The following is a 25,900-nucleotide window of genomic DNA, read 5'->3' as shown; positions in this document are numbered from 1 at the left end:
TGATATTATACTGGTGTCATTTATTGATGTTATAATCATTATCCTAAACCTAGACAATGAGGTACAGTATGGTTATTGCCAATTGATGATGTTAAGTGTCCAACTCGAGATTTCCCCAGATAAACACACCTCCTGGAGTGACATACCTTAAGTGTGAGATAACATTATTTAAATAATCCCTATCGATTGCGTCACTCTTGTTAACAACTTGGCAAAAGATAAAAATGTAACTTATTACAAGAAATGAATTACATTCTATCTTAATTACACATATAAGATCAGTTATCTTAAAATGAAACTGCTTGATCTTTAATGTAATAGTTATAAAAATAGCATTGTCTAGGGAAATCTCTCGAGCAGGTATTGAAACAAAAGTAATCTCTGGACAAGCATGCATCAGATTTTCACTAAAATTTGAAGTGCTTCACTACTAAAAGAGCTACAGGGATGGAAGCACTGAAAATCAAACAAGACATTCTAGTTGCATATCGTGGGTGTGATATGCAATTTCCATATTGGTATTATCTATAAAAAACAAAACCTGAAAGGTACAGTCATGTCCAAGTTTTGTAAAAGCAGACAAACAAAATCCAGATGACTAAGGAAGTAGTACCCTTCACAGTATACTCCCCTAGAGAAGTCCAAGAACACCCGATTTGTTCATATGGCTATTGATAATCTGTAACACCTTGACAGATTAACTCCAGTCATACGGAAAAAACACCTGGGTGTTCTGTAATTTCTTTAGAGCAGTGTTTTACACACTTACATATACACTGTTGCTAAGTGATTCATTCAACCTTTATCATGCAGACAAGTTTAAACACAACAAATTCATGACAAGCTGTCACTTCACAGCAGAAAAGGATATCAAATGAACTTTTATATATGTCTTGTAAGACCTAATATTTAAAAAGAAATATTTAAGTGAATGTTTGACAAGATAACATATTGAGAATCAGTTGGAAGAAACATTATGCAGTTCAAGGGTCAGATATGTCTGTCTAGCCTGATAATCTCCCCCATTCTTCCATGGAAATTGAAGCATGTTTTAACCGCTCACTACCATCAAGCAACCAGGCCCATTCCAGAAAACAATTCCACATACATAGCTAACTTGACAAACTTAATAATACAGCACTTACAATAACAAGTCCTGAATATTAACCTGTTAAAGTTGATTGAACCTGAACTACAGTTTGCCACAATGCAACACTAAAAGTTTAGGATTTTAGCTGCAGTTAAACTTCATAATAATATCTATCACAAAATTATTATCAAGGAAAACTTTCATACCAGTTAACACACTAGACTAATATGTAGTATTTGTGAAACATGATGAAATTATTTATTTCTTATCCTGCCAGTAGTATTTACTTCCATATTTCCCCACAACCTGTTGTCACAAAGAATAGACCCACTGATGATGGAACTAAGTTGAAACATCAAATGACACAAGGAAGAACTAAGTCTTGATGTTCTTTTGGTAAATGGATATCAATTTCACAGCACTTTTATCCAACAATGAGTACAATGTGTCATTGTCTCCTAGTATCAAGACTTCAACCATTAAATAAATGTTGTATACTCTGCAAAGTTTACAAATGAAGATTCTTTAAATATCTGTAAACAAAATCATTGCTGACTAAATAACCATAACAAAGGGATTCTACTCCAGGTAATAAATAATTCTAATATATGTCTACAAACTAACCGAGGTGTAATTCTACAAATATAAACAGAGTATCCTATCCTCATAGAAAAGAGAATATATAATTAACACTGTTTTTAACAAGCGAACAAACTTATAACTCCTGATAACAGGGTTGAAGGAAGGGGAGGGAACTCTGTTTGCCTTGTCTTACTTTGGATCACTTGTTCAATATCCAACAGTACACTATAAACCTGAGATTTCATTGATTTGTGTAAGGTGTAGAAAGTCTTTCAAAGATGAATATTATGTTGAGTAACATTTTCTGATCTTTAATATTTTTAAATTAATTTTCAAATGGTAACTCAATATCACTGATCAGTCAGTTTAGTTTGAAAACCTAATATTTTTAATGAAAAAATACAAAATGTATGGCCATAAATTTCAATTTCCAAAATATGTATGGATGTAAATGTCGTTCTTCAGATGCCTGCTGAACATATGTAACCAAATGATGTAATGTAATATACTGTCAATGGAATAATGAACATATCCATGAAATTTTCATAACATAAGAGGCCAACTATACACAGACACCTCACTTACATATAACCTATCCAAGCATTTTCATCAAACTGATATACCTTGTTGGGCAAATACATTGTGAGTGATGATTTTGTCTCATCATGATAGATGACTGGTTTTCAAATCACTAATGACCTGTATTGAAAATAGATCTCTGTGCGACTCTTCTCCACATACATATGACAAACTGGGCTACAGTCAGAAGCATGGAACTCACGATCATTGCACACTTATAAATTACTCTAATGAGGAAACATTATACTGATAATGTTAAACATAAATATTCACACTTCAAGATTCAGATTCTAACTCATGAATTTTGGATGTCCGCTGGTATGGTTTAGTGTTCTCAGCTCAACTGGAGCCGCCAGCTATCAGGAGTCTGAATGTTGCAAGGATGCCAATAATCATAATATAAGAAAAAATAGAACATATTGAATATGTTCCCATTTTACAATTTCTATGTTAAAAGTGAAAGGAAGTAGTGCCATGTGGTAATATAATGATGTCTCTCTATACTAACCTCGTTAAGTGATGTCATGGCACTGTGGGACATAAATGAAACGTTGCTGCACATTTGATATTCAGGGAACTACGTATCTTTAAATGTTTTAAAATTATCACACTGTCCTGTGGAAAAAATTGGGTTTCCTATATCAGTTTTTTGCCTCCATGTATCAAAATAGTTTTTACAAATGAACAAAACAATTTACTCACATGCAAACGGTTAAAAAATGACTTGAATGCATATTCTTATAAAGTGAATTTAGCTTTGTTGGTATAGTGCATAGAGTGCAACAGAAATGGACACTTCCTTCCTCAATTCGAAATGTAGATGAGAGTAAATACCAGCAGACACCCTGTATTCTAATAGTCTCAGGGAAATAATACCAGATGGATAGGCCATCATAAATCAGTTATTAGTTTTAATCCACATTCTTCTGAAATGTGAACATAGGGAAGCTGATATTGTTCTGTTATTTTATCAATATGTTATGTTATTTTTGTTATACTACTTTAATGAAAAATGATAATAATTACAGTACACAATGAGGTAGGATGAATCAAACTTTGGCAAAAGGACAAAACTAGCAATCAATTTATGATGGCCTTGGTTTTACCAACATGTTGTTGAGATAACAGCAAGGTCCATGAGAAATAAATGTAACCGAGAAATAGGTAAACGTAAAAAAGCTTGGTGCATGCTGCCACAGACATAGTACATCATTCAGTTGCCGACTTCCCAGCAGCCATATTGATAAATCCAAAGTTTAAAACAATATGTAACACACAGGTACCGGTAATTAAACAGGTTTATGGAGATGGACTTGATGAAATCAGAACAAATCTGAATTATCATCATCATTTAGTTTGAAAAAAAAGAAGAAGAGTATTCTTCATGTATATGCTCTCCTTATCTGAAAACTATATCATTAATAGAAGTTAATAAATATATAAAAATACAACTAAATTAGTTTGGTTTTAACTAGTTACAGGATTCTTACTTTTCAAAATCTATTATCAACTAAATCAGCAGCTGCATCATCCATTTATTCTTCGGGGGACCAAAATTTGCAATTCAACAAAAAACATTACCCCCCCAGTAAAACGTCTTCAGTTTGATGTTAAATCATGTCATACCTACCAGTGATGACTTTTATCTAGAGTCTTATTATATGAGGAAGAATTTAAAGTCAGCAAATTTCATAATTGTAGGTCATGGTGACCTATATTCTGTGTGAAATGCAGTTTGCAGACCCAAACAATGAGAAAGTGTTGTTTCTCTCTTTGACCTTCACCTTCATTAGCTTAAAAGACACCAATACAGGTAAACATTTTGGAAAGGTCAACAATAAGACATATCTGAAAGATTTAGAGAACTATACATAAACACATCTCATTCATGACCTTTTAGTCTCATTCAAAATGAAATCAATTTGGGACATCCCCCGATGTTGTATCAGTAAAAAACAGCATTTTTTTATGTTGTCATGTTGATTTAGTACAAGAACTCCTCAAGTGAGCATGACTTTTGACACAAGTAATAAATATATTAAAAAATGTTCTTTGAAAATCTAGTCCCCACCCAAAAATCTTAACATTTGTGATTTCCAAATCTAGTCTAGTGGCTGCAAGCAATTCCATGGAACTTAGAACAGCACCACAATAATGCAGTGCTTAGTTACAGGTAAACACAATGGCCCTTGGCAGGCAGGTTGATGAAGCAACTTGTACATCATACAAGGACAGCCTGCAAGGCTGCACAGAGGTAGATACAATACATTAATGGTGTCCGTTTGTACACAGACCAGCTGCAGGGTTCCACACATCTTGCACGTCTGCTCCAACACTCACTTGGACGTAGTGCAGACTGCTGCTACACGTACACCAATACTTGAGAGTAGGGAAGAAATTGTTATCAGCAGTGCTAAAAAGTTTGGGATCCTTGGTTCCTGGAGCTTTACACCAACTGTGTTTGAATCTTAAGTCTACCAAATCTTGAACCTATAATACTAGTACAATGAGAAGTAACTCAAACACTGATCATTAAACAGAATATTTCAAGCCCTTAATGGCTATAAAGGAAATATATACCAATGAATATTGCCAAAAATCTTGAGCAAGTGTCATTTATCAAAACATGTTTAAATTATCTTTTTAATATTTATTACACTTAAAGACTGAAAAAAAAGAAGATTTGATAGGTCGGCATAAACTAAACCTAGGTGTAAGAAATAAAAAATCAAGTTACAATAATCAACAATATATCAGTTGAACGTTTGATTAATAATTAAAACACAATTTCCTATCCTTCCCTCAAGTATTTCTGCACTTTTAGACATGAAATAATTGAAGAGTTTGATTGGTACCATTGAATGAATGACCAATGAGTATGATGTCGGTTTTATTATGAAATCTGGTCAATGAAAGAGACTACGTAACTGCATCATCATGTGCATATTTCACACCATGTCAAACGCTTGGTCACCAAAACAAACTTTTCAGAATATGTAAACCAAATATTGATAAGATTTGCACTGATTGCTTAAAAGAACCAGTGACAGTAAAGCCACATCTGATTGGTCTATGAAAATTCAAGGCTAACTGCATTAACAAATTTGATTGGCTAATCAATGGCCAATCACGACAACACATCATATCTACAAACCAATGTCCAGCACAAGTATAAAATCCAATGAGAAATGAAGTGAAGACACATGCACAATCATTATGTCTTGAAATATGTCTTCTGTACAATCATGTACTGACCACAAAATGAGAGAGAGGCATCCCCTCACACAACTTTGTCAGTGGTACAAATCTATTATGAAGGAGTTGAGTTTGTATTTGCATTGATACTCCCACTTCCTAGCCAGGCACCACCTCAAGAATCGGACTCGAGACGCCTGAAGGAAGTTCCAAGATGGCGTGTTGGCTTAACCATTTTTTCACGTGCTTTCTCTCGGCCTTCTTCTTTATGGTCAAACTCACATTCATGAAGTTCAGGCAATCTGTGCAAGGGGCAAAATACAAGCCCTGAAAAAGAAAGAACAATAATTTTAAAATGGAGAAACATTTCTAATTCAAAGAATGTATGAGTGAGTATTTCCTCAATATCACGGCAGGTAGCACTAAAATTCAGCATTAGACGTAGTACCCATGTGATGAAGCAAACACTGGCATTAGCTATGATGAGGGAATGCAGTATCAACAGCGGTCGCGATCAAATAACAAATGATGCGAGTTTAGTTAAAGTGGGACACAACTGGATCACCCTCAAAGCAGCAAACACCTTTGAACACCATCAGTATGAACTTGTATGACAATCCAAAGCAAATGAAACCCTGACAAAATATTACATGAACTGTAAGGATAATTTGATCACCATTAATCACTTAATAATGTCTTGATATTATACCTTGAAATATCAATTTTGGTCCTGTAGGTAATTTTTCACAAAAGCATCAGGCAATCCTAAACTTCGATTGTGACTTTAAATGACTATACCTTATCTTTAAATGAAAAGAAAAGTACTGATGTGAAATGCAAATTTTAAAACTGTAAAAATGTTGCTAATATCTTGTAAATTTGATGTACATGATCTCATTTCATTTGTATGTTGGGTATGTTTGTTTTTAATCATGCACCGTGTATTTGGGTAAATGATGGCAGCTTGTAAACAGTCTGGACCAGACAAATGAGAAATTTATCCTGAAAGCAACAATTCATGCATTTGGGGAAGGGTTCCAATCAACCCCCTGATCATGTCACCTCTAAGGGCATATAGCTAAGGATTAACTGTCACAAGGAATCCCTGAATGGAATAAATAGAGAGTCTCTCCCGAGTGCATTTTGATATCAAATATATCACCACGAGTTGATAAAGTTACAAATATCCAAGGCTTGCTAAGGATATTTTCACTTTTATCAATGAGTGTTGATAGATTTGATATCAGAAGACATGAGGGTGAGATTCTATTTATCATCAAAAATCACTCTTCATTAGTTTTGAATGAAAAATGTACATCTCTGAACATGTTACTGCCATTAGACTTGCTGTGCAGAGATGTCATAGCATTGTGAGTCATGTAATTGATGACGTCAGGGCATTGTACAAAATCTACTGTCAAAACGATACATCCTATGAGATCTCACATAAGCAATATCTCCTGTGGAACACAGTTTTGGATGAGAAAATGTGTTAGTATAAACGGGTGATCTAAAGATATGAAAGAATGAACTTTAGAGGGTACATTACCACATCTACATCTCCCAATTGCTCTCTGAGCTAGCTCCAGCTTGCAGCTGCATTTGTAACACCTCTTCTTATTTTTCTGGACCATGTTTGGCTTTTTTGGCGATGACTCTGAATCATCTGATAAAACACTGTTATCTCTGGAAAACATAACAGTGACATGATATATCATTTCCAAAACATTTTGCCTAAGTTAACATTCAGCAACAGACATCTATGATCATCATAACCAGCGCATATAGGTCAATAACCTTTTTCAGAGAAGCTTGTGTAATGTTACATCACATCCAGAATGCAATTTATTACAGATACTGAAGTTTAAGTTCACATAATTCCAAATTCAAAGATATTGCAAAGGGTATCACACTTCTGTACAGTTATAACACGGCATGATTATGTTACTAAGTAAATATAGCAGAATATTCATAAATGTCACAAAATGCTGCAATTCATGCTCCAACACATCAGTAACTGATGCATTATTCATCTAATGTATTAAAGTGCATCCACTGAACTAAATTCAAAAGGATATGCAAGTATGTTACATAGTAACGTAAATATCAAAGTCCTCATCAAAACTGATCATAAAATTGACAGAATATTTCATCAAATATGGCTGCCTTGGCAGCCATTTTGCATTCTTTAACCCAAAAACAAAGAGCATGATAATACACAACAAACAGGGCATGATTAAAGGGAAATCTGAAACACATCAATTATAGAAGAGCTGCAATACACCTGTCCAATGTAGATACATCTATCAATAGCGGAGTCATGACACAAAACATATAGCGATACTTGATATACACTGTTTTCGCTTGATACTCTCAATATGCTACAGCTGTGAAGAGGTTGTTGCTATCAACCAGTTCATGTTTAAAGTAAGTGACAGCTAACTTAAGGCTCTTTCTGACCATGGTACTGGTGTAAGGCAGTCAGATGTAACATTTTGTTTCATGATATTAAGCAGGCCAGGTTAGTTTGTAAATATTACTTAGAGAATATGAACATAGAATCAAAACAAATATAGCTATGAATGGATACTTGCATCTTGTATTACACAGACAGGTATAAAAACTGCACATTGACTAATATAAAAATGCAATCCATCAATACATTACTGTAATTTCGATGTATTGTCTATCCACATCCACTCAAGTATGAACACACAATTAAAGGTATGTTATACTTAGGATTACACTTTGTTAGTTACGTACAAATTCTAGTTCATTTTGGGAATTCAAACCAACACTCTCAGGGTCACCTTATCAGCAGACGCATACACTTTGTTGGCTGGAAATAAAGTGTAATCCCAAAAACAACATACGCTACTTCTTTCAGGTATTATATTCCACACAGAGATCAAATACTTCTTGTGTACCTTTTAGTACCCCTATTCCCATCCAGTGTTACATCAGAGCTGGACTGACTGGAACTGCACTCCTGACCTTCCTGAGCGGTATGTTTTGTCTCACATTTCTGTGGGGATGTGCACTCTGACGGTGACTTTTTGTCTGAGGAAAGTTCACACTGTGCAGTACAACTACCTGCTGAGTCACTATGCTTGTCACACACATTTCCTTTGAAATTTGACAAGTCTTTAGGATTTTCTCCATTTGGTATTTGGAGCTCTTCAGCTTTAGAGTTCTTTTTTGATAGATTTTCAGGATTTGTCCGTGAGGAGTGGGGAGCTGAATCCATAGTGCTTCGTAAAGCAGAGGTTGGTTGGGGAACACTTGGCTTTCTCAAATCTGAAAGATAAAATTTTCTGTTAAAGTTGACATATTTACTTTCATCATGCATGTCATCTTTTGAGGCAAACACTAGGCTTGTTATCATGAACATCAACCAGTCGCCATGGTGACAACAGTGCACACAATCATTATATTACCTCCAGGGCCAGGATCTAGGCACAACTATTTTCAGTACTTTTCATAATATTTTACTGATCATACTGATTGGCTATTTCATGCCAACTGCTGCACTGTTTCCATCGTTTTTGCCGTCACCTCAATGCATTTCACAAATAATTCAATATTGTCACTTGTACTACACATTGTTCCCACAACAGATCGACAACGTCGATGTCTCCACCTGCATAGTGTACCTACACACCAGTCAGAGTACCAGTTATCTGTCCTTTATGGAATAATGTCCAAAGTTCATCGCCAAAGCTTGGGATTTATTGATCAATACCTGTGGGGCAGAGAATCCGCAATTTCTTGTGTATCTCTAATTATTCTCTAAATGTAATATCTAGAATACATGTGCTAAGAAATATATTGAACCATATATAATATCAATATAAAAAGACCATGTCTGAAAAGCTTTGCACTTTATGAAAATACAAAAATATACCATACACACGTCATTTCACATACAGTAGAGTACACATTGAAATGAAGTTCAGTAAGATCATGTTATGCATCAAATCATCATTTATTAGCTGATTAATAATAATAAAGTGGGTCAAATCACCAAATGACCCTACTTGTATTCAAAACTCTTTTTGCCATAGTACATTAAAATGAGTATGCTCAAGTGTGAGCTCCAAGCAATTACCAAGACTATTTCTCCGAAAGCCTGACAAAGTGGTAGTAGCCAAACATGTAGCAATAAATGCTGTCATGTCTTACAATTATTCCTTGAGACTGAGTTAAGTTTACCTGAAGTCCTGAATGATATGGACCAATATTCATACACACACACACCTGCAAAATGTTCATTAACCAAACATGGCAGCATTTACTCAACAAACACTAATCACCTGGGATGGTGTATAGTTAGCTGTAATGAAAATATACTAATAAACAATATTTGAATATCACTCAGGCCTTAACCATGTTAACAGCTCAATTAAAGTTGGGCTTTTCCTCCAATCCAGTTTCTCACATATATACTACTCAAAGAAGTTTAAGAACACATGATTCTATCATAATATTACAGTTAAATAGAGTAAATGAAAGAGCCATGAGTTTTTTACCTTTTTCTGAGTAGTATATATAAGCTATGTGGATTACCTGGGACTGTATGTTCAGCTGTCATATAAACATACAAACAACATTTGTATATCAGTCTTAACATGTAATACGTACCTACTGCTGAACATTACCAGACAACACTGGTTGTAGGATCAAAGCAAGGATTCTCTTCCCCACTAGGACACAGCCTGCCTTTCTATTGATCACAGTCACTGCTTGCAGACACAGGCAGTGTTGACAGAGGCCTTAATAAACTGTCAAGATACTGCACACCTATACAAGCCGCACACAAACCCAGGATAGGGGTGGGGGAGAAGTTGTGTGTGTCAGATTGGAAAGGGGTGGCTTGAGGGGGTAACACGTTGCTCAAACACTCGTAGACTATCAGGATACAGTTTCCCACAAACTGACACAGCTGCTGTGGTAGAAGTGGTAGACACTGGATAGAAGGTCATTCAGTCCCCATGCATCATGATAGTTTATCAGACACTGTTGCAGTGGTTACTGTTTGCTCAAGTCATTGTAACACTGTCCATACCTCAGTCAGTAAATGACATTGGGTTCAGGAGGTGAGACACAATCAATGTGACCGGCTGGTTGAGCTGATGGATAAGTGCTGGAAGACTTATCCATGTGCCTGGATCATGTCTGTAGCTGGTGAGCCCTGCAAGATATATCTCCTCACCTCTAAGCCATTTTCCTACAGTCAAGTAAACTTCCATGATACACCACGCTAGGGTCTCAAGGGTCAGTCGACTAAATACAGATTACAACACAAGTAATGGTCACCAAAAGGTATAAAAACAAATCCACTGCATGACCAGTTTTACAACCATTTTAAGACAAAAGTTCCAGAACTAGTAAGCAATGTTGAGAATTATTACATTACAGAATTCAATACCATACCATTAAAAACCATCATTTCCATTTACATAATAGTGACACTATCATGATTCTGTGCTCGTCAATGAAATATATTGACCTATTTGATGGGAATAAAACAATGCATTTACTCCATATTTGTGAAAATTGAGGGTCTGTTCATTTGTAACCAAGTATATTATGAATAACAACACTTAAGAATGGTCTTCCTGATTTGTTTTTTATGCTTTGTAACTGCATTTACGTCCCACACCTTTCCCTACTGGGATAAATAACACCTAATTACTTTCAGCAAAACAGTTCACCTAACTCACACTTTTATGGAACATCATAAACAATAAACATCTGTACCATTGATCCTCTTGAACCATAAGGAAACATGACAGCCTCGTATTTCTAACATGTATTACTTCAAAGTGTGGTGTGATATACGAGTCCCACTATACTAGCAGCTACAAATGTATGGTAATACCTTAACATAATGCATTTCATTACAATACACATATGCTTGTTCCGGACAAACACGAACATCTGTCCATATATCAATCATTTCCCATGTCAATACCAAAAGAACCACCAGAAGGGTGGAGCACTTTACACAGCATGACTGGGAGCAGAGCTGGACTTCACTGGTCTACATGAATACATGAAACATGTACGAGGAAATATAAATACTAAACTGTGCCCACACTAAATTAATCATTAGCATATCATCCAAACTTAAAATATGCTGACAAAATATAAAAGGCAAAGCGGAAGTGTGGAAGTACTTTGGGCTTAAACAACCAAATGACAAAATTGAGGAACCAACCATTTACGCAAATATTTATTTATTGAATGAATAGTGAGTGAACATTATCACGAACATCTTGTTTTGTTCTATTTATGAACTTCAGTTTTTGCAATGATTTTTCAGACATACATATCACAACAAACTGGGATAAGGTTTGAATCTTCAATACCCATTCGTACAGCTTATGTCGTGTACTAGTATCTAGGTAGTGGAATATTTCAGCTGATGGATAGGTTCAACAAGGATAGGGATGATCACATGTACTTCCTGGTGGACAATAGACTGCAACACACACCATTACTTCCCTGCTGCAGTAACCAGGCAACAGATGTACCTGTAACATACTAACTGCCCTCCAACATGGCCGCACTGACCACATCAACAGGTGCAAGCATGTTGAACCTTGCACTTTTACCATAGTAATGCAGCAACATATATTCAACAGACTTTGACTATCCCAAGACGTTGGCTTCAGACCGGTGTGTAAGTTGGCAACTGTAACAGGGACTTATCTCTCCTCAGTCTGTTTTATATTGCAGATGTGTTTTACAAAATTTGACATATTTCACACACAAAAAAAGGGGTGGTGGGGTAGCCCAGTGGTTAAAGCGTTGGCTCGTCATGCCGAAGACCCGGGTTCAAATCCCCACATGGGTACAATGTGTGAAGCCCATTTCTGGTGTCCCCCGCCGTGATGTTGCTGGAATATTGCGAAAAGCGGCGTAAAACCAAACTCAGTCAGTCACACAAAAAATGTCCATGTAAAAGCAATGTAGAAATGTTTGCATTGATGATCAATTTTCTTTTAATAAAATATAAAACATGTACAAAAATATCTTAATTGCTGTGTTTTTTTCTAAAAATATACATGTATTACCCTATAAGGACATGACCTATTATTAATGTTATTAGATTTGTTTGTCCTATTTGTTGATTTCTAGTGCAAATTCCAGTTATCAAGCACAGTCAGATTTCTGGTACGACTTAATGGATGTAACTCTGCACAGGGAATTGGGATGTCTTAGACTTGTGGGTCACTTGTGCCCACAATGGATTAAACACCCCTTAGAGATAGCAATACTGGAGTGTGTTAAGAGATTGCAAATAATTGTCTAATCCAGGCTTAATACATATTTCAAAGGACAATTACAGCTGATTTTCAGAGTAGCCAGTGGATTAGTCACATCATTTCTAATCAATAAGGGATTTGGTTCCATTCAAACATTAAATGGCTATCTGGTAATCCTGCTAATCTCCTGTGCACACACAGTAATGGCATAGTTACACAATATTCTTGACAAGTCGGTAATTCACTATTCATCCACATGATTAACATCTGATTAAAGCATTTGACAATATTTGGGGAACGATAAATCAAACATATTACCATGGTTACCAGATAATCATTTGTTGCTATCTTTCTATTGTTGATGGAAGTCACACATATGACTGCATATTTGGATAGAAACTCAAAACATTACATATTCAACTTAAAATTATCCAATTCATATATTCTTTTCACAATATCATGTTTCCAAACAAAATTCCATTAAAAATGATATTGAAGAAAACATGTTAAAACTTTTGATCACTTGTTTTTGCCTAGCTGCATTCTACAACAAGTATCTAAGTAGGCAAGTGTTTATCTTGAGTCTAGAGCAACAGTCATTGGTATTACATGTGAGACCCCTGTCTGCAAGGTTCCCTGATCAAATTGACCCTGCTAGATGAGGAATTTGTTCCCTCACCCCAGTATCAAATCATCAAAATGAATGCTTGCAAATTCTATGCAGCTTGCTGGAAGGATTGAGCTGGAAAGCAAGCTAGCATGGGAAGTGAATACATTTCCAGTGGCCTGACAATAAAGTGGATGTCCCCCCAAGGTAGGGACTAAATTTAGCCAGATCGGAGGGCCCTGCATGCTAGAGAGATTGAGGTTAGACTTGACAACGTGACACAGATAGCAATGCCACTGACTAAACACAATGTGAGGCAGGCAGACAGGCTGGCAAAGCAGGCAGGCAGTCCAGCCTGCCGGGCTAGGCCAATGTCTGCCTTTATCTCTCTACTAAACATTAGGCTAGACTGACTCAGTAGCCTTTTAGTTCTACTGTACATCACAACAGCACTGACCTCACTACTTTCCCAAAACAATTATTTAAATCTACAAATGTAAGATGTATTCTGACTTTGTAATTTTGGTGGTATTGTGTTACAGTGGAAACAAAGTGTGGCAAAATAATGTATGGGAGACTGTAAGCAAGTGTAGGCACTTAGAGTTGTCTGTAGCCTGTCTGTGCTGCCTGCTTGACTGCACTTGTCTCCCATCCTTGAGGACATACCAGCAAAGCTATGGGGAACATGGCTTCTCCTATAACCTGCACCAGGGCTGTTTGATTGCTGTGTTTCCATGTAGTATTTACACCAATGAGTCTCTTGAAAGAACATATTGTGCAAGATTTGCATCTGATAAATGACATATTGATCAACCATGCCATTCTCAGGAATTTATTTGAAGCTTGCCGTGACTTAAAACCAAATATAGTGGTTAATAAGTGTGGATATTGTTCTCAAAGGATGCTACTAATTGGAACAATGTCTCCTGAAGTATTTTTTACAAAGAAACCTCAGTTTCAAGGGAAGACAAGAGTGGATTCAAAGTTGGGCTCCACCATCCTATGTTTGTTGTAGGAGGGGACTAAATAGATCAATGGTCTGACTGGAGTGAGTGAATGAGTTTAGTTTTACGCTGCTTTTGGCAATATTCCAGCAATATCACGGCGGGGGACACCAGAAATGGGCTTCACACATTTCACCCATGTGGAGAATCGAACCTGGGTCTTCAGTGTGACGTGCGGACGCTTTAACCACTAGGCTCCCCCACCGCCCCGGTCTGACAGGATGATATGGTGGACAAGGGATCATTATACCTAGACAGTATGAACCAATGCTCATAGTCAATCACTGGAGTAATGGACCAGACTAATCTATTACAGACTACCACCATATTGTTCAAATATAGCTAAAGCAACGTTAAGTGACAAGCAATACAAGAATCTATGAACAAATTAAAAAGGAATTAAGTAATTTCCATCAACACTCACCATCCACTCCTTATGTCTACCACTTACCCATACTTTCCTCTGTAAACCCACATACCTTGATGAATGTCCTCAAATACCCCTTTAAAATCCAACTTATGTTTCCCACCCACGATGAAGACATGAACCAATACAGTGATCTTTGCACATTGAGATGGCACATGTGGCAAAGAAGTCTAAAGTGACGTAATTTCTTGCACAGCGTAGTATCCATTACAGTGGCCAGAAACTTCAAAATGATCGGGATTCGAAATCAACCCATGTTTGTCTTCCCACCTCCCTCCAAAAAAAAACAACCCCACACAAACCCCCCCAAAACAACAACAAAAAAACAACAATGTTGTAATATATCTAGAATACTGTTCACACACTTACTTTAATCATTATTGCCTAAAGGCATATCGTGTGCATGTGTAAATATGAACCTGCTAAATTGAATTTGGAATTAAATGCACAGCTGAGGTTACCAATGCTAAATTTAGCTGTACAGTAGCATCATCAAATCTACACTCATCATAAACAGAGCTCTAACTACACCATAAATTAAACTCCATTCTATCAATGACAGAATTAACTGTTAACAGTCTTAGAGAAGATTATAGCAACATATGTTTTGGTTGCTAAACTGCACATCATATTACAACATCATACTGCTCATTGTGATCTGAGAGAAAGATCTGACCCCACAGATGGTCATTTACACGAACCTTCGAGCAACCTATTGTCCCATTTGAAATACACATTCTTCGTCCATATCTACAGTTCTTGGCTCCCAACACAGCAAAATGCATTGTTCCATAGCCTCTGAAGATTTTGTAATACACAATTGTATATTGTACATCCAAACGTCGAGATATGATATAAAACAGACCTAACTACACAGGGTTTATCCAAAGGACAATTTCAGTGAGTTCACTTACCTTTATAACACTTTGAACATAAACCTGATGTTTCACTAGACCTGCAAAATAGAAAAAAACACTCATACATGATACAGTCACAGAACTCACACAAACAATGATAAGTACCAAAAATAATTGTCTCCAGTAACATCCAACTTTTCTGGCTTTAACTTGGGTGCTTTAAAACCCTGGATAAGTCAAACTTACAGTCCGGTTCCTGCAAACCAATATTTTACCACTTTTTAAACTCAGACTTGTCATACCCCATATTTTCCAGTTCTGAAAATATGTCAACTTATCCTGGTAGTGAAGCTCAAAATATAAGACTGACTGACTGACTGAGTTTGGTTTTATGCCGCTTTTAGCAATATTCCAGCAACATCACGGCAGGGGACACCAGAAATGGGCTTCACACTTTGTATTCATGTGGGGATTCGAACCCGGGTCTTCGGCGTGACGAGCCAACGCTTTAACCACTAGGCTACCCCACCGCCCCTCAAAATATAAGAAAAATTCAACACAATTTGTGTCAGGTTTAACAGCTTTGTACCCATGCTTGTATTGTATAAATGTTATTTAACAGAACATACATGATATGATACGTCTGCCCTGTATTGTCCGACTACTAGGTCAGAGGTACCATGGTCAAGTTGGATGTGTTGAACCCTCTTTAATTTGAACTATTTCTCGAGCCCTAGGCGTCAAGAGAAAAATGGGTTCAACTGTATTCAGATAATTAAAAGAAAACATACTTCTACTATCAAATGATACCTTGAACCCAGTTACCCTTCAACTTTTGGTCCCATGACCCTTGCACAAATCTTCATGAGTAGTGGTTAACACAACAAATGATTACGTGTTTGTAGGAATCACAATCTCATTTTTCAGACACAGAATATTTTTTGACTGTTTGCATTTTACAAATCTCAGAAAAAGATTAAAATATTAAGCACCAAAAAAATCAAGAAAACATAACTGAATTAGCAATGTAAGTTGTAACAAGACATGTAAGCTGTTTAGTGTTTATGTGAAATAGCTCTTCCTTTTAGTATCTTGGCTTAATATGTTACCTTTCATATCTTACACATGTGAGCAGCTGTTTAAGGTTATATATGGCCTGAACATAATGGCCACTGATGGACAATGCAACAGTTTCACATGGCAAAAAAACACCTATTGCCACATTATTGTCAAGGAATTGACTGTTTTAACAAAAACATCAACCTGTTCGGAACAGATGATGACAGAAATTACCAATTTCACGTGTTCCATTTCAACAAGGTATTTGCCTGATAACAAAGCACAATAGAAACCATGTCATGTTTGCCTGAAACCTAGCTGACAAGTGTCTCTTTGTTTGCGAAAATATGACAATCTCACAAACAGTGTGGGGAAGCCAAGCCGAAGCTGCCAAAATATGCCTTGGCATACATCATGCATGTGCAGCATGTGTTGACTCAAACCTCCATCACTACACTTGCTCAACCTGATAAGCATCAGTGGAAGGAGAGGCCAATACATCTCTTTTCTCGTTATGGGGACTCTCAATAATATTTTGAGGCGTCAAAGTCCTCTGTTGGCTTCATGGGAGCACACTTCACTTGATGTCAGAGCATTTTACTGATGTCTGATCGCTGCATATGATCAAAAACCTAAGCCAACCAGACAAAACAACTTTAAAGTTATAACGAAGAAAATCAACAACTGAAACAGTGAACATAGGCTGCCGTTCCTTTGTGAATACAGATGTCTCTGACATGTCATATAATATCTGCAACCTTGATAAGTTTGATTATTAAAATACCGTATTAGCTTTATTAGGCGCCCCAGGCCAGCTTCTAGACTGATCTTAAGTTATCATAGGAGCATCCCCTTCAAAAATGGATAATGAAAAAAAAAAAAAAAAAAGAGTCAAAATTTTCTTGTGTGTATATTGGACATTTTATCATAGAAAACATGGCAATGGAGAAGGACATTTAATATTGCCTTGCTACTATTATCAATCTCTATCTCTGAAAACAGATTTAACTTCATGTGTATTGTTAATAAGTGCCCCTTTGTACAAGTGCCCAATGTGTTTATTACAGCAAATAAATTAGCTTTTTTCCTGCAGCAGTTGTAGGTTACCTGGTTAAAGCACTTGCTCATCATGCCAAAGACCCGGGTTCAATTCCCCACACGGCAACAATGTGTGAAGCCCATTTCTGGTGTCCCCCATTGCAATATTGCTGGAATATTGCTAAAAGCTTAATAAAACCATACTCACTCACTTTCTCCTTCTTTGTACTGAGTATCAATTCAAACGTGCAGAAGATGCAATATTTTTAATCTGGTTGAACCCTAAGGGGCGAATGTGTGGTACATGTCGCAGCATAGTGGAAACATGCTAGCTGAATCCATACACAGCAGACATAAGAACTCGAATCAAGATAAATGACTGTCAAAGGTTCAACTAGTACATGATATAACCATCCATTCAGGTTCAATAGCGTGCAGCTAATTCTTTCACCATTTAGCCAGGGTAAATTATGGATTTGCAAAAATTGTTGTATGCTTGTGTGTTATGTGGTGGCATCAATAGGTCATTAATCTGCAGTCCCAGCAATGATAACCAGTCAAACCAGCCTTGTCTGCAGCAACAGTTCACAGAATATGATAGGACTTTTCAATGTTGATTCTATTCTAAATCATGAAGTAAGCATTGTAAACATACAGTTGAGTACACTGGGTGCACTTGGAACAATCAATCAATAAATATGAAATGCCTGTGATGAAAATAATGGATTGCAATCAGGACATTTCTATGACAACAGAAACGATGAAAAAATGTCATGTGACCTATGTAAAAACACACCTGAATGATACTTTCGTACTGATGCAGATAGTATCATATATATATTTTTGCATAGAAAAAAAATAATTTGACAAAAATATGGAGAGAATTCAGATCTACTGTCTGATTACTACATTAATATTCAACATATTCACAATTGGAGAACATTCCTAAAATTCTTCACAGTTCATCAGGCTTATCAAGGTTCAGATATTGAGGCTATGAAATACTTATCTAGAAAGATTGCCATCTATATGTGCATTATCATGATAATGATGATTTGAAAAACATCAGTAACATTTCTTTCTCTCATCTTGCCTGTCTGGCCATTTTCTGTAATGGTGAGGGAGTTGGATTTTATTCAACACTTAGCAGTGTTAAAGAAATATCATAGAAAACAAGAAAGAGATTGGCACTGTGAGCATTGTGCCCATGTAAGGGATCTAAACCAGAGGTGAGCCACACCAAGCAGCCACTTGAACTACTAGGCTACCACTGTCCCCATTCCCTGTAAATAACAAATTAAAGAGAGCTTGACTTTATTGTTATTTTGTTACCTGTTTCCTATGTGCTTTGGGTCTCGATTAGACTGACAATCTCCACATATATATGATTTTGACAGAAACAAATAACTCCTTTTAAACTGAAAATGAAAAGAGCCCCAGTGACATTGGTGATTCAAAACCTGAACCTGAAATCTAGACTTGCTTCATTGCAGAAAGGGGAAATAATGTGGTTGAGGGACTGTGAGGCAGACTAGGTCTCGATGTGCAAGGAAGATGTTCCAATATTTACGGTTTAATACATGTTATAAGGTCACTGTGCATAGTTTTATATTCATAATTACAAGTGCATGTGTTATCCTATTCCCCAAGATTCTCACTGGCTGACATGGAATCAAGATTGAATGTTATTTGTCAGTAACTGCAACAAATCAAGAAGGGATGTGTTTGTTCCTACCAACACGATTATATACAATTTGTGATTGTTATTCTTTCATAAATGCACAAAAAACATAAAACAATCCTAAAATACTACACACCCACCTCGTATAACGTCATAGTCCCCATGTATCACCAGACAAAGTATATATCACTATTCCCTTCATTTTTACATAACGTGAGTGTATATGCAGTGGTTGCAAAACATGACAGAATGAATCCAGAATATTTACCAGCATCATAACACAGAGAGAGACTGCCTGTGTCCAAGCCTATTGTGCCTAATAGCCAACTTGAATCTGTGCAACCTTTCTGTTGATTTTGTGGACTAGTAGCTGAGCCCACAAGACCAAACACACTGTTACGAGACTCAGGCTATGGAACAGCGGATGAGGCTGCGCACTGGAATCAAATATACAACACCTGATGATCAAAGGTGTTAATTTCATATTGTAACATTAATGAATGGACTAGTTTTAGATGGGCTTACTAGCCAAATGATACATTAATTGACTTGGATTTGAGTTTAGCAGTTGAATAAACAGATATACAATAGCCAACACTGTCTGGGACAGTGACACAATAAGTTGGGAGTTAGGAGTTGGAAGACTGAAAAGAAACCGCCAATCCAGGTCTTGCTATTGGGAGATTCTCATATCTATTGTATGCAGGCCTTGCTTTCACAAAATTGGGGCACAGGAGGCTTTACTGCCCTAGAAACCCCATGGGGACAAACAAATGGCATGACATAATCTACTACAGCTTAACCTAAATGAATTATTTTGAGAATAATTCACTCAATCAGAATCACAGATGCTACAACCTGATCTGATTACATATATGCCCTCATTCACTGGATATGAATAATGATGACGTATTAGTTATTTGGATAATCTGATCAAATAGGTTACCAAGGCAACAGTTAATCATCTTTCAACAGCCTTGGGTAAAATATATTTATTTGGTCTGCTTGTTATTACTGGTGAACATTTGCAGAAAACCAGTGATTTTTCAGCTACAACACTGCAACCCATATGTATTTGGTTCTGTTTGTTTTCTGAGGTAGTCATCTACATAACAGTGGCCTGGAAGTTATCAATGATGGGTTAGACAAAACAATGCTTGACATCATGAGCAATATCCATTGCTGTTGAGGTATTACAACTTTTAAGTGCACAGGGTTGTGTACTGTACACAAGGGGTTGTGACAACACTGAAAGAGTCTGAACACAAAGTTGACTCCAAGGTTTTTACACCCGGTCACAAGTGGGCTCGATCCCGTCACCTCAAGCTCGCTGGATCACTAGCCTGGCGCTTTAGCCAGTTCGCCCACCGCGCCCCCAAGTAATGGTATCTCATAACCTGATCTTTTACAACAATAAAAGGTTACTTTGGACCTTGGATAGAAGGCTCTTTTAGGGAATCTAATGATTTATAGAATTAGCAATGATCCATTATAAGGGGATACAATGGCAATCAGCAACGTGACATATTTTAACCAACAAAATCTCAAATTTACAACAAGCAGGGAGTATTGTGGACTTTTTTCTGCCCTGCAATGACCACTGGAACCTTTGAAAAGATGAGTCGAGGAACAGGATATTCAGGGCTCATGATAAATCTTTGAGCCATTGATTATTAACCCACATTATCATTTACATTTTGAATTGAAGGTTTTCCTTGTGTACTCATTGTACATGTTCTAATATATGACATGGGACAAGTCTTTTTGGTTTTATAAAACTATGAGTGGACTTTTCTGAAGATAATTCTGCTTCTATGTTGTTTCAGATAACCTCTTATAGGGTATGCAACTCTCGTGAGGTGCTACTTACAAGACGGGCCCAGCTTACTTCTGGTACCAAATTTCCGATGACAAGTGTACATTCAAGAACCAGTTCTGGTTCCAAATTGCGTGACCGCCAAGTATGACTTTACTTGACCGGACCAAGTGTACAGCCATGCTTGGCTGTGACAGCTGTCGACAGTCGTGAAGTTGGCTGATTTGGACATGATTAGATCAGAAATATATATGTTATTCCTGCAAGGATTATCAGCTTCTTACAGTCAACTGACAACCACGAGACCATTCGAAAAGGTATGAAACCTTGTTTGTCTCTGGAAGTACCAAGGTCTTGCGAAATGACGTGACCGACTTATGGGCCCTATTGACTTCTAATATTCATGTGCTGCGTTATGTAAATCACAATAAGTTCATGTATATGTGATGACTGCATTTAGTCCTTAAGAAAACATCTGTAAAGACATACATGTAAACAGGCTGTAAAAAAAACACATTGAGTGAGTAAGTGAGTTTTGTGTTTACACGGCTTTTAGCAATATTCCAGCAATATCACGGCGGGGGACATCAGAAATGGGTTTCACACACTGTACCCATGTGGGGAATCGAACGCAGGTCCTCGGCGTGATGAGCCAACGCTTTCACCACAAGGCTACCACACCGTCCCCAACACATTGAGAAATCACACAGTAAACATGCATTTTGGTATGCAAGCAAGCAACCAACTTAAATTAATTGGGTTATGGTGACTTAGTTCATGTGTCATGGTAAACTAATGCTCACCACTGTCAACTAGAAGGGTCTTTGCATGCAAAATGAAAAACAGACAAATACATGTACGCAACATTTCATGGACTCCTAAAGAAATTTCAGCTGCTTCACAACAGCTTTCTCACCACTTCCAGTTTTCATATGTAGTACAGCTTTAAAAACAAAACTTGCCATGCCTCTAGGTATCTTATTAAGAACGCTCCACACACTTTCAATTTACTGTAATAACCGTGTCCCTCAATTTCACTCAATCTTATGTGAGAATATTTCCAGTTGCACGCCTCAAGGGCCATACATAGTTTCCAACTCATTAACACCCACAAACCTGAACACACGTTTAGCAATACTGTGAATGCAAACGTTATTTTAGGTATGACATGCAGTACACATACAGCCATAAGGAAACAACAGCTGTTTTGAACGTACCATTATCCAAAACTGGGTGACATAATACGCTTCCACAACAACAAGTACTGGCTTCAAGTAGAATACAGATATAGAACATCTAATTTAAGGCTTGCTGTCAATATTAATCAGAATCTCAGATTGAAAACATAAATAATGACTAGGCTTACAACATGCATGTCAGTCTGCCAAATGTCTAGTTTTTGATCCTCGACAACTGACAACTTATTTTTAGCAAGAAAAGAAATTAAAGGCTGTGATTTTCCACAAAATATTTAATCAGAAAACTCCTATTTCCCTTCATGATCAGCAATAACATTAAAACAAATTAAGAAGGCAAACTTTTGATATTCTGTTCTTCCTGTTGAAAAACGAAGGATCAGATATCAGGAATATCACATCCTAGCAACTAAGGGACACAACCCTGCACAGTAAGTTGTGGCACCAGAGAAACACCAGTCTCCTTCAGATGCTTGAACAATGAACATGGTAATTAGCATGGTGATTCATGTTGCAATAGTTTGAAGTAAGTTCATTCTTGTAAGTTTAATATTGCTTAAAGTACGAGTATTGGGTTTGGTACAGGTCTTGAATTTCTTAACACTGATTTCAAAGTGTTCCCAATTAAAATGCATGAAACTTTGAAAGCCAAATAGTCCTCATCATAAACCCAATGTAAACACTTAAACCATGTAAAGAATAAGAGTGTCCATTGAATCAAATCAAAAGGTATTTAAGGAACCTTCCCCCCCCCTTTGCAAAATTTAAATACTGCACTTGCAGTACATTTAGAAAGGAAAGAACTTGACAAAAGCATCAGTTATAAGTGTGCTGGGATTTAAAAATAATTTTAGCAATAAACTAGTAATATCATGCCACAGCCCACAGGACACCTTACATGTTGGTTGTTTAGAGCCATAGTCAGCAGTATTCAATCTCTATGATGGGAATCTGTAAATAATAGTTACGACTAGGATCTCGGATCTTCATGGTGAATCAATAAATGGGCTTCATACACTGGGAATGTTGGGAATAAAAAACATGTCTACGGTCACAGCAAACAATTGAAACACTGGGTAAACACTATACCCTGTTCTCAACATAAACACTATAAATATCACAGAAAGATTTGTAATTATAGCAATCTGATTATCAAGCTAAATATCTGAGGAAAAATATTTCCTTGTGTCATATGTTGAGAGAACAAGACCGCCTCCACGGTGTAGTGGTTAGAGCGTCTGCCCAGACAACGGAAGATCGCGGGTTTCGATCCCCGGCCCCACCATACCAAAAGACGTTAAAATATGGTACTTGTTGGTCCCTGCCTGGCGCTCGGCATTAATGGGTACAACAAGGACTGGTTGGCTCGGAGTCAGTATAATGTGTCCGAGTCGGGTATTCATGCTTCACTGCGGCATGGCATCTCCAGTGAGCTAGCACTATAAAATCAGCTTAAGTCTGATCTAGCACAAGCAGCCGCATATACACATACACACGCATGCATGTCGTCATATGAGCGAAATATTCCTAAGTACAACGTTAAACCCCATTTCACCTCACCTAAGAGAACAATGCAAAAAATAACATGTTGTTAGAGAAGTAACAGGCTCAGGTCTCTTGGCTATCTTAGCAAATTTGATTGAAGTCAATCTTAACACTCATATATTCACTAATCTTATGTGCAAATACAAAATAAGTTCTGGATATGAATCTATCAAACATACATTCAGTGAGTGAGTGTGGTATAATGCTGTGAGAAACAGTATTTCAGTTATACAACTTATATCAGTTGGATATGAAAGGAATGCCTATGACATACTGCTGGCTGTTCAATATTTACCACTTGATGATAACCATGGGAAACAGTATGGTGGTGACAAACCTATAAACATAAGCTGGGCACTTTTGAGCTTCAAACCCACGATAATAGGTTTCTAGCATGCAACTCTGCACAGCAAATTGATGACTAGGCCACCTGGGTCCCAATTACACAGAGAGACTGGCTCAGTTTGACTCAAGTCACTCATTAAAATGTCTAGACCTAGACTGGAAATGGGCTCTGATACTTTGCAGTATATTTCACCTTCAGGCAATGTTTGAAATAAATGTCTGCGGGTTCTCTGGAGCCAGGAATATTTTATCTTTACTGGCTATTTTCTCTGCTACAAAATTTCAAGCCTGCATATATTGAAAGTATCGACGACAACAGAATGAGGCCTAAATACTACGATTAAAGCAAAGAGAAGACTAAAAACATTCATTTTGCTTCAAAGATTACTGGAAAATTACACAGAAATGACAAATCTGGGTCTTTGATCAAATATCACATTGGAGTACTTCTTAGCAACAGTCTCAGAGTCTTGTGCGGTTGAATAAGTTCATAAATCAACTCGAGACAGATATTAATAACACTACTCGGTGAACACAAGGTCTGGCATACAAGAATAGATGGTCATGTAATCATTAAAAGAACATTTTGACAGTTAAAATTCATTATGCTTGATATCATCAATAAACACCAACTGAGCTTCGTTTAAAAAAACCCAACGAAACATGTCAAATGCAACACTGGAAAGGGAAAGCAAACAACTAATCATGATATTGGTTCACGCATTAAAGTCGCAAAGAAGAAAGTAAACAAACTGTTTCTCCTCAAAGACGTTACGCTTCGCTGCGTTAGGCTGACACTCTGAAAGTCCCCACCTCCGGTCAAAACATGCGAGAACAGGCATTTTGGTTCGGTCGAAAATGGAGTTTGTGGATCAGATATCCTTACCTTAATATGGAAAATGTGATAGTAATACAATGATTGTAAACCACAACTCAACGAAGGGTCGCAAATCGTCAGAAATATACTCTAGTAACGCCAATAAATACACGACATCACACAAAGCTAGTCTCCATCTTAGAATGGGCAGGTCCATATCGACCCGGGGTCGCTAGGCTCGTCATGTTTAGACCGGGTAGATTTTTCTCTAAAACCTCAAATCTTACCCCCAAAATCCACAAGGACAGCGTGGAGGTTCGCTGCTATTGGAATCTTCCATCTGCGGAAGACGAAATTTACGTGGAGACGAATATTTCGTCTGAGAAAAAGACAGAATGTAGTGAAGGAATGACAATCACACCAGCTGGTTAGTTTTCACATCAGAACGAGGCTGGTCTGTCATTTCCGGGTAAGAGGTCACCATGACCGTGCATGAATGGGTTCCCACGATCAGTCGCGCGTGTCTGTCGTCTTTTTTAACCAATTGATGAACTATTCTTTTGGACTTACGTAATATTTAATATTTCATTTCCACCAAGAATCAATATTTCTATTTATATAAAAGGAGGTGCGTCTAATGAAAGAATAATTGAAGGACGGTTCAAGAATCTTATAGAATAGGTTGGTTTCTCTTTTTTATACATATATTTCTGTGACGAGTATTCTACTGCGATTTTTCATGTTACATAAAGTGTGTTTAAACACGTATGACATACATCTGAAAAGTGGAA

General features: G+C 37.0%; 1 protein-coding gene across 1 annotated transcript; it reads right to left on the bottom strand.

Annotated features, from left to right (window-relative positions):
• LOC124285343 (AN1-type zinc finger protein 3 homolog) lies at positions 1-25,541 on the bottom strand. Its single transcript, XM_046721553.1, has 5 exons — positions 25,397-25,541; positions 15,670-15,710; positions 8,374-8,743; positions 6,996-7,132; positions 1-5,773 (listed from the first exon to the last, which is right to left on the bottom strand). The coding sequence occupies exons 1-5, from the start codon at positions 25,447-25,449 to the stop codon at positions 5,622-5,624; spliced, it is 753 nt and encodes a 250-aa protein (XP_046577509.1). The 5' UTR covers positions 25,450-25,541; the 3' UTR covers positions 1-5,621.
• Between the last annotated feature and the right edge of the window lie 359 nt (positions 25,542-25,900).

This window comes from Haliotis rubra, unplaced genomic scaffold (genome assembly GCF_003918875.1).
Source record: "Haliotis rubra isolate DU_JTF1 unplaced genomic scaffold, ASM391887v1 Scf36, whole genome shotgun sequence".
In the NCBI taxonomy this organism is placed as follows: Eukaryota; Metazoa; Mollusca; class Gastropoda; order Lepetellida; family Haliotidae; genus Haliotis; species Haliotis rubra.
The sequence above is the reverse complement of the archived record's forward strand: the minus strand, read 5'-3'. Positions and strand labels throughout refer to the sequence as shown.

Coding starts and splice junctions, on each gene's coding strand:
- LOC124285343 (XM_046721553.1), bottom strand. CDS start 25,449: ATGGAAGATTCCAATAGCAGCGAACCTCCACGCTGTCCTTGTGGATTT. Junction 15,711..25,396: donor TGTCCTTGTGGATTTTGGGG/GTAAGATTTGAG, acceptor TCTATTTTGCAG/GTCTAGTGAAACATCAGGTT. Junction 5,774..6,995: donor AATTGGGAGATGTAGATGTG/GTAATGTACCCT, acceptor TTTCTTTTTCAG/GGCTTGTATTTTGCCCCTTG.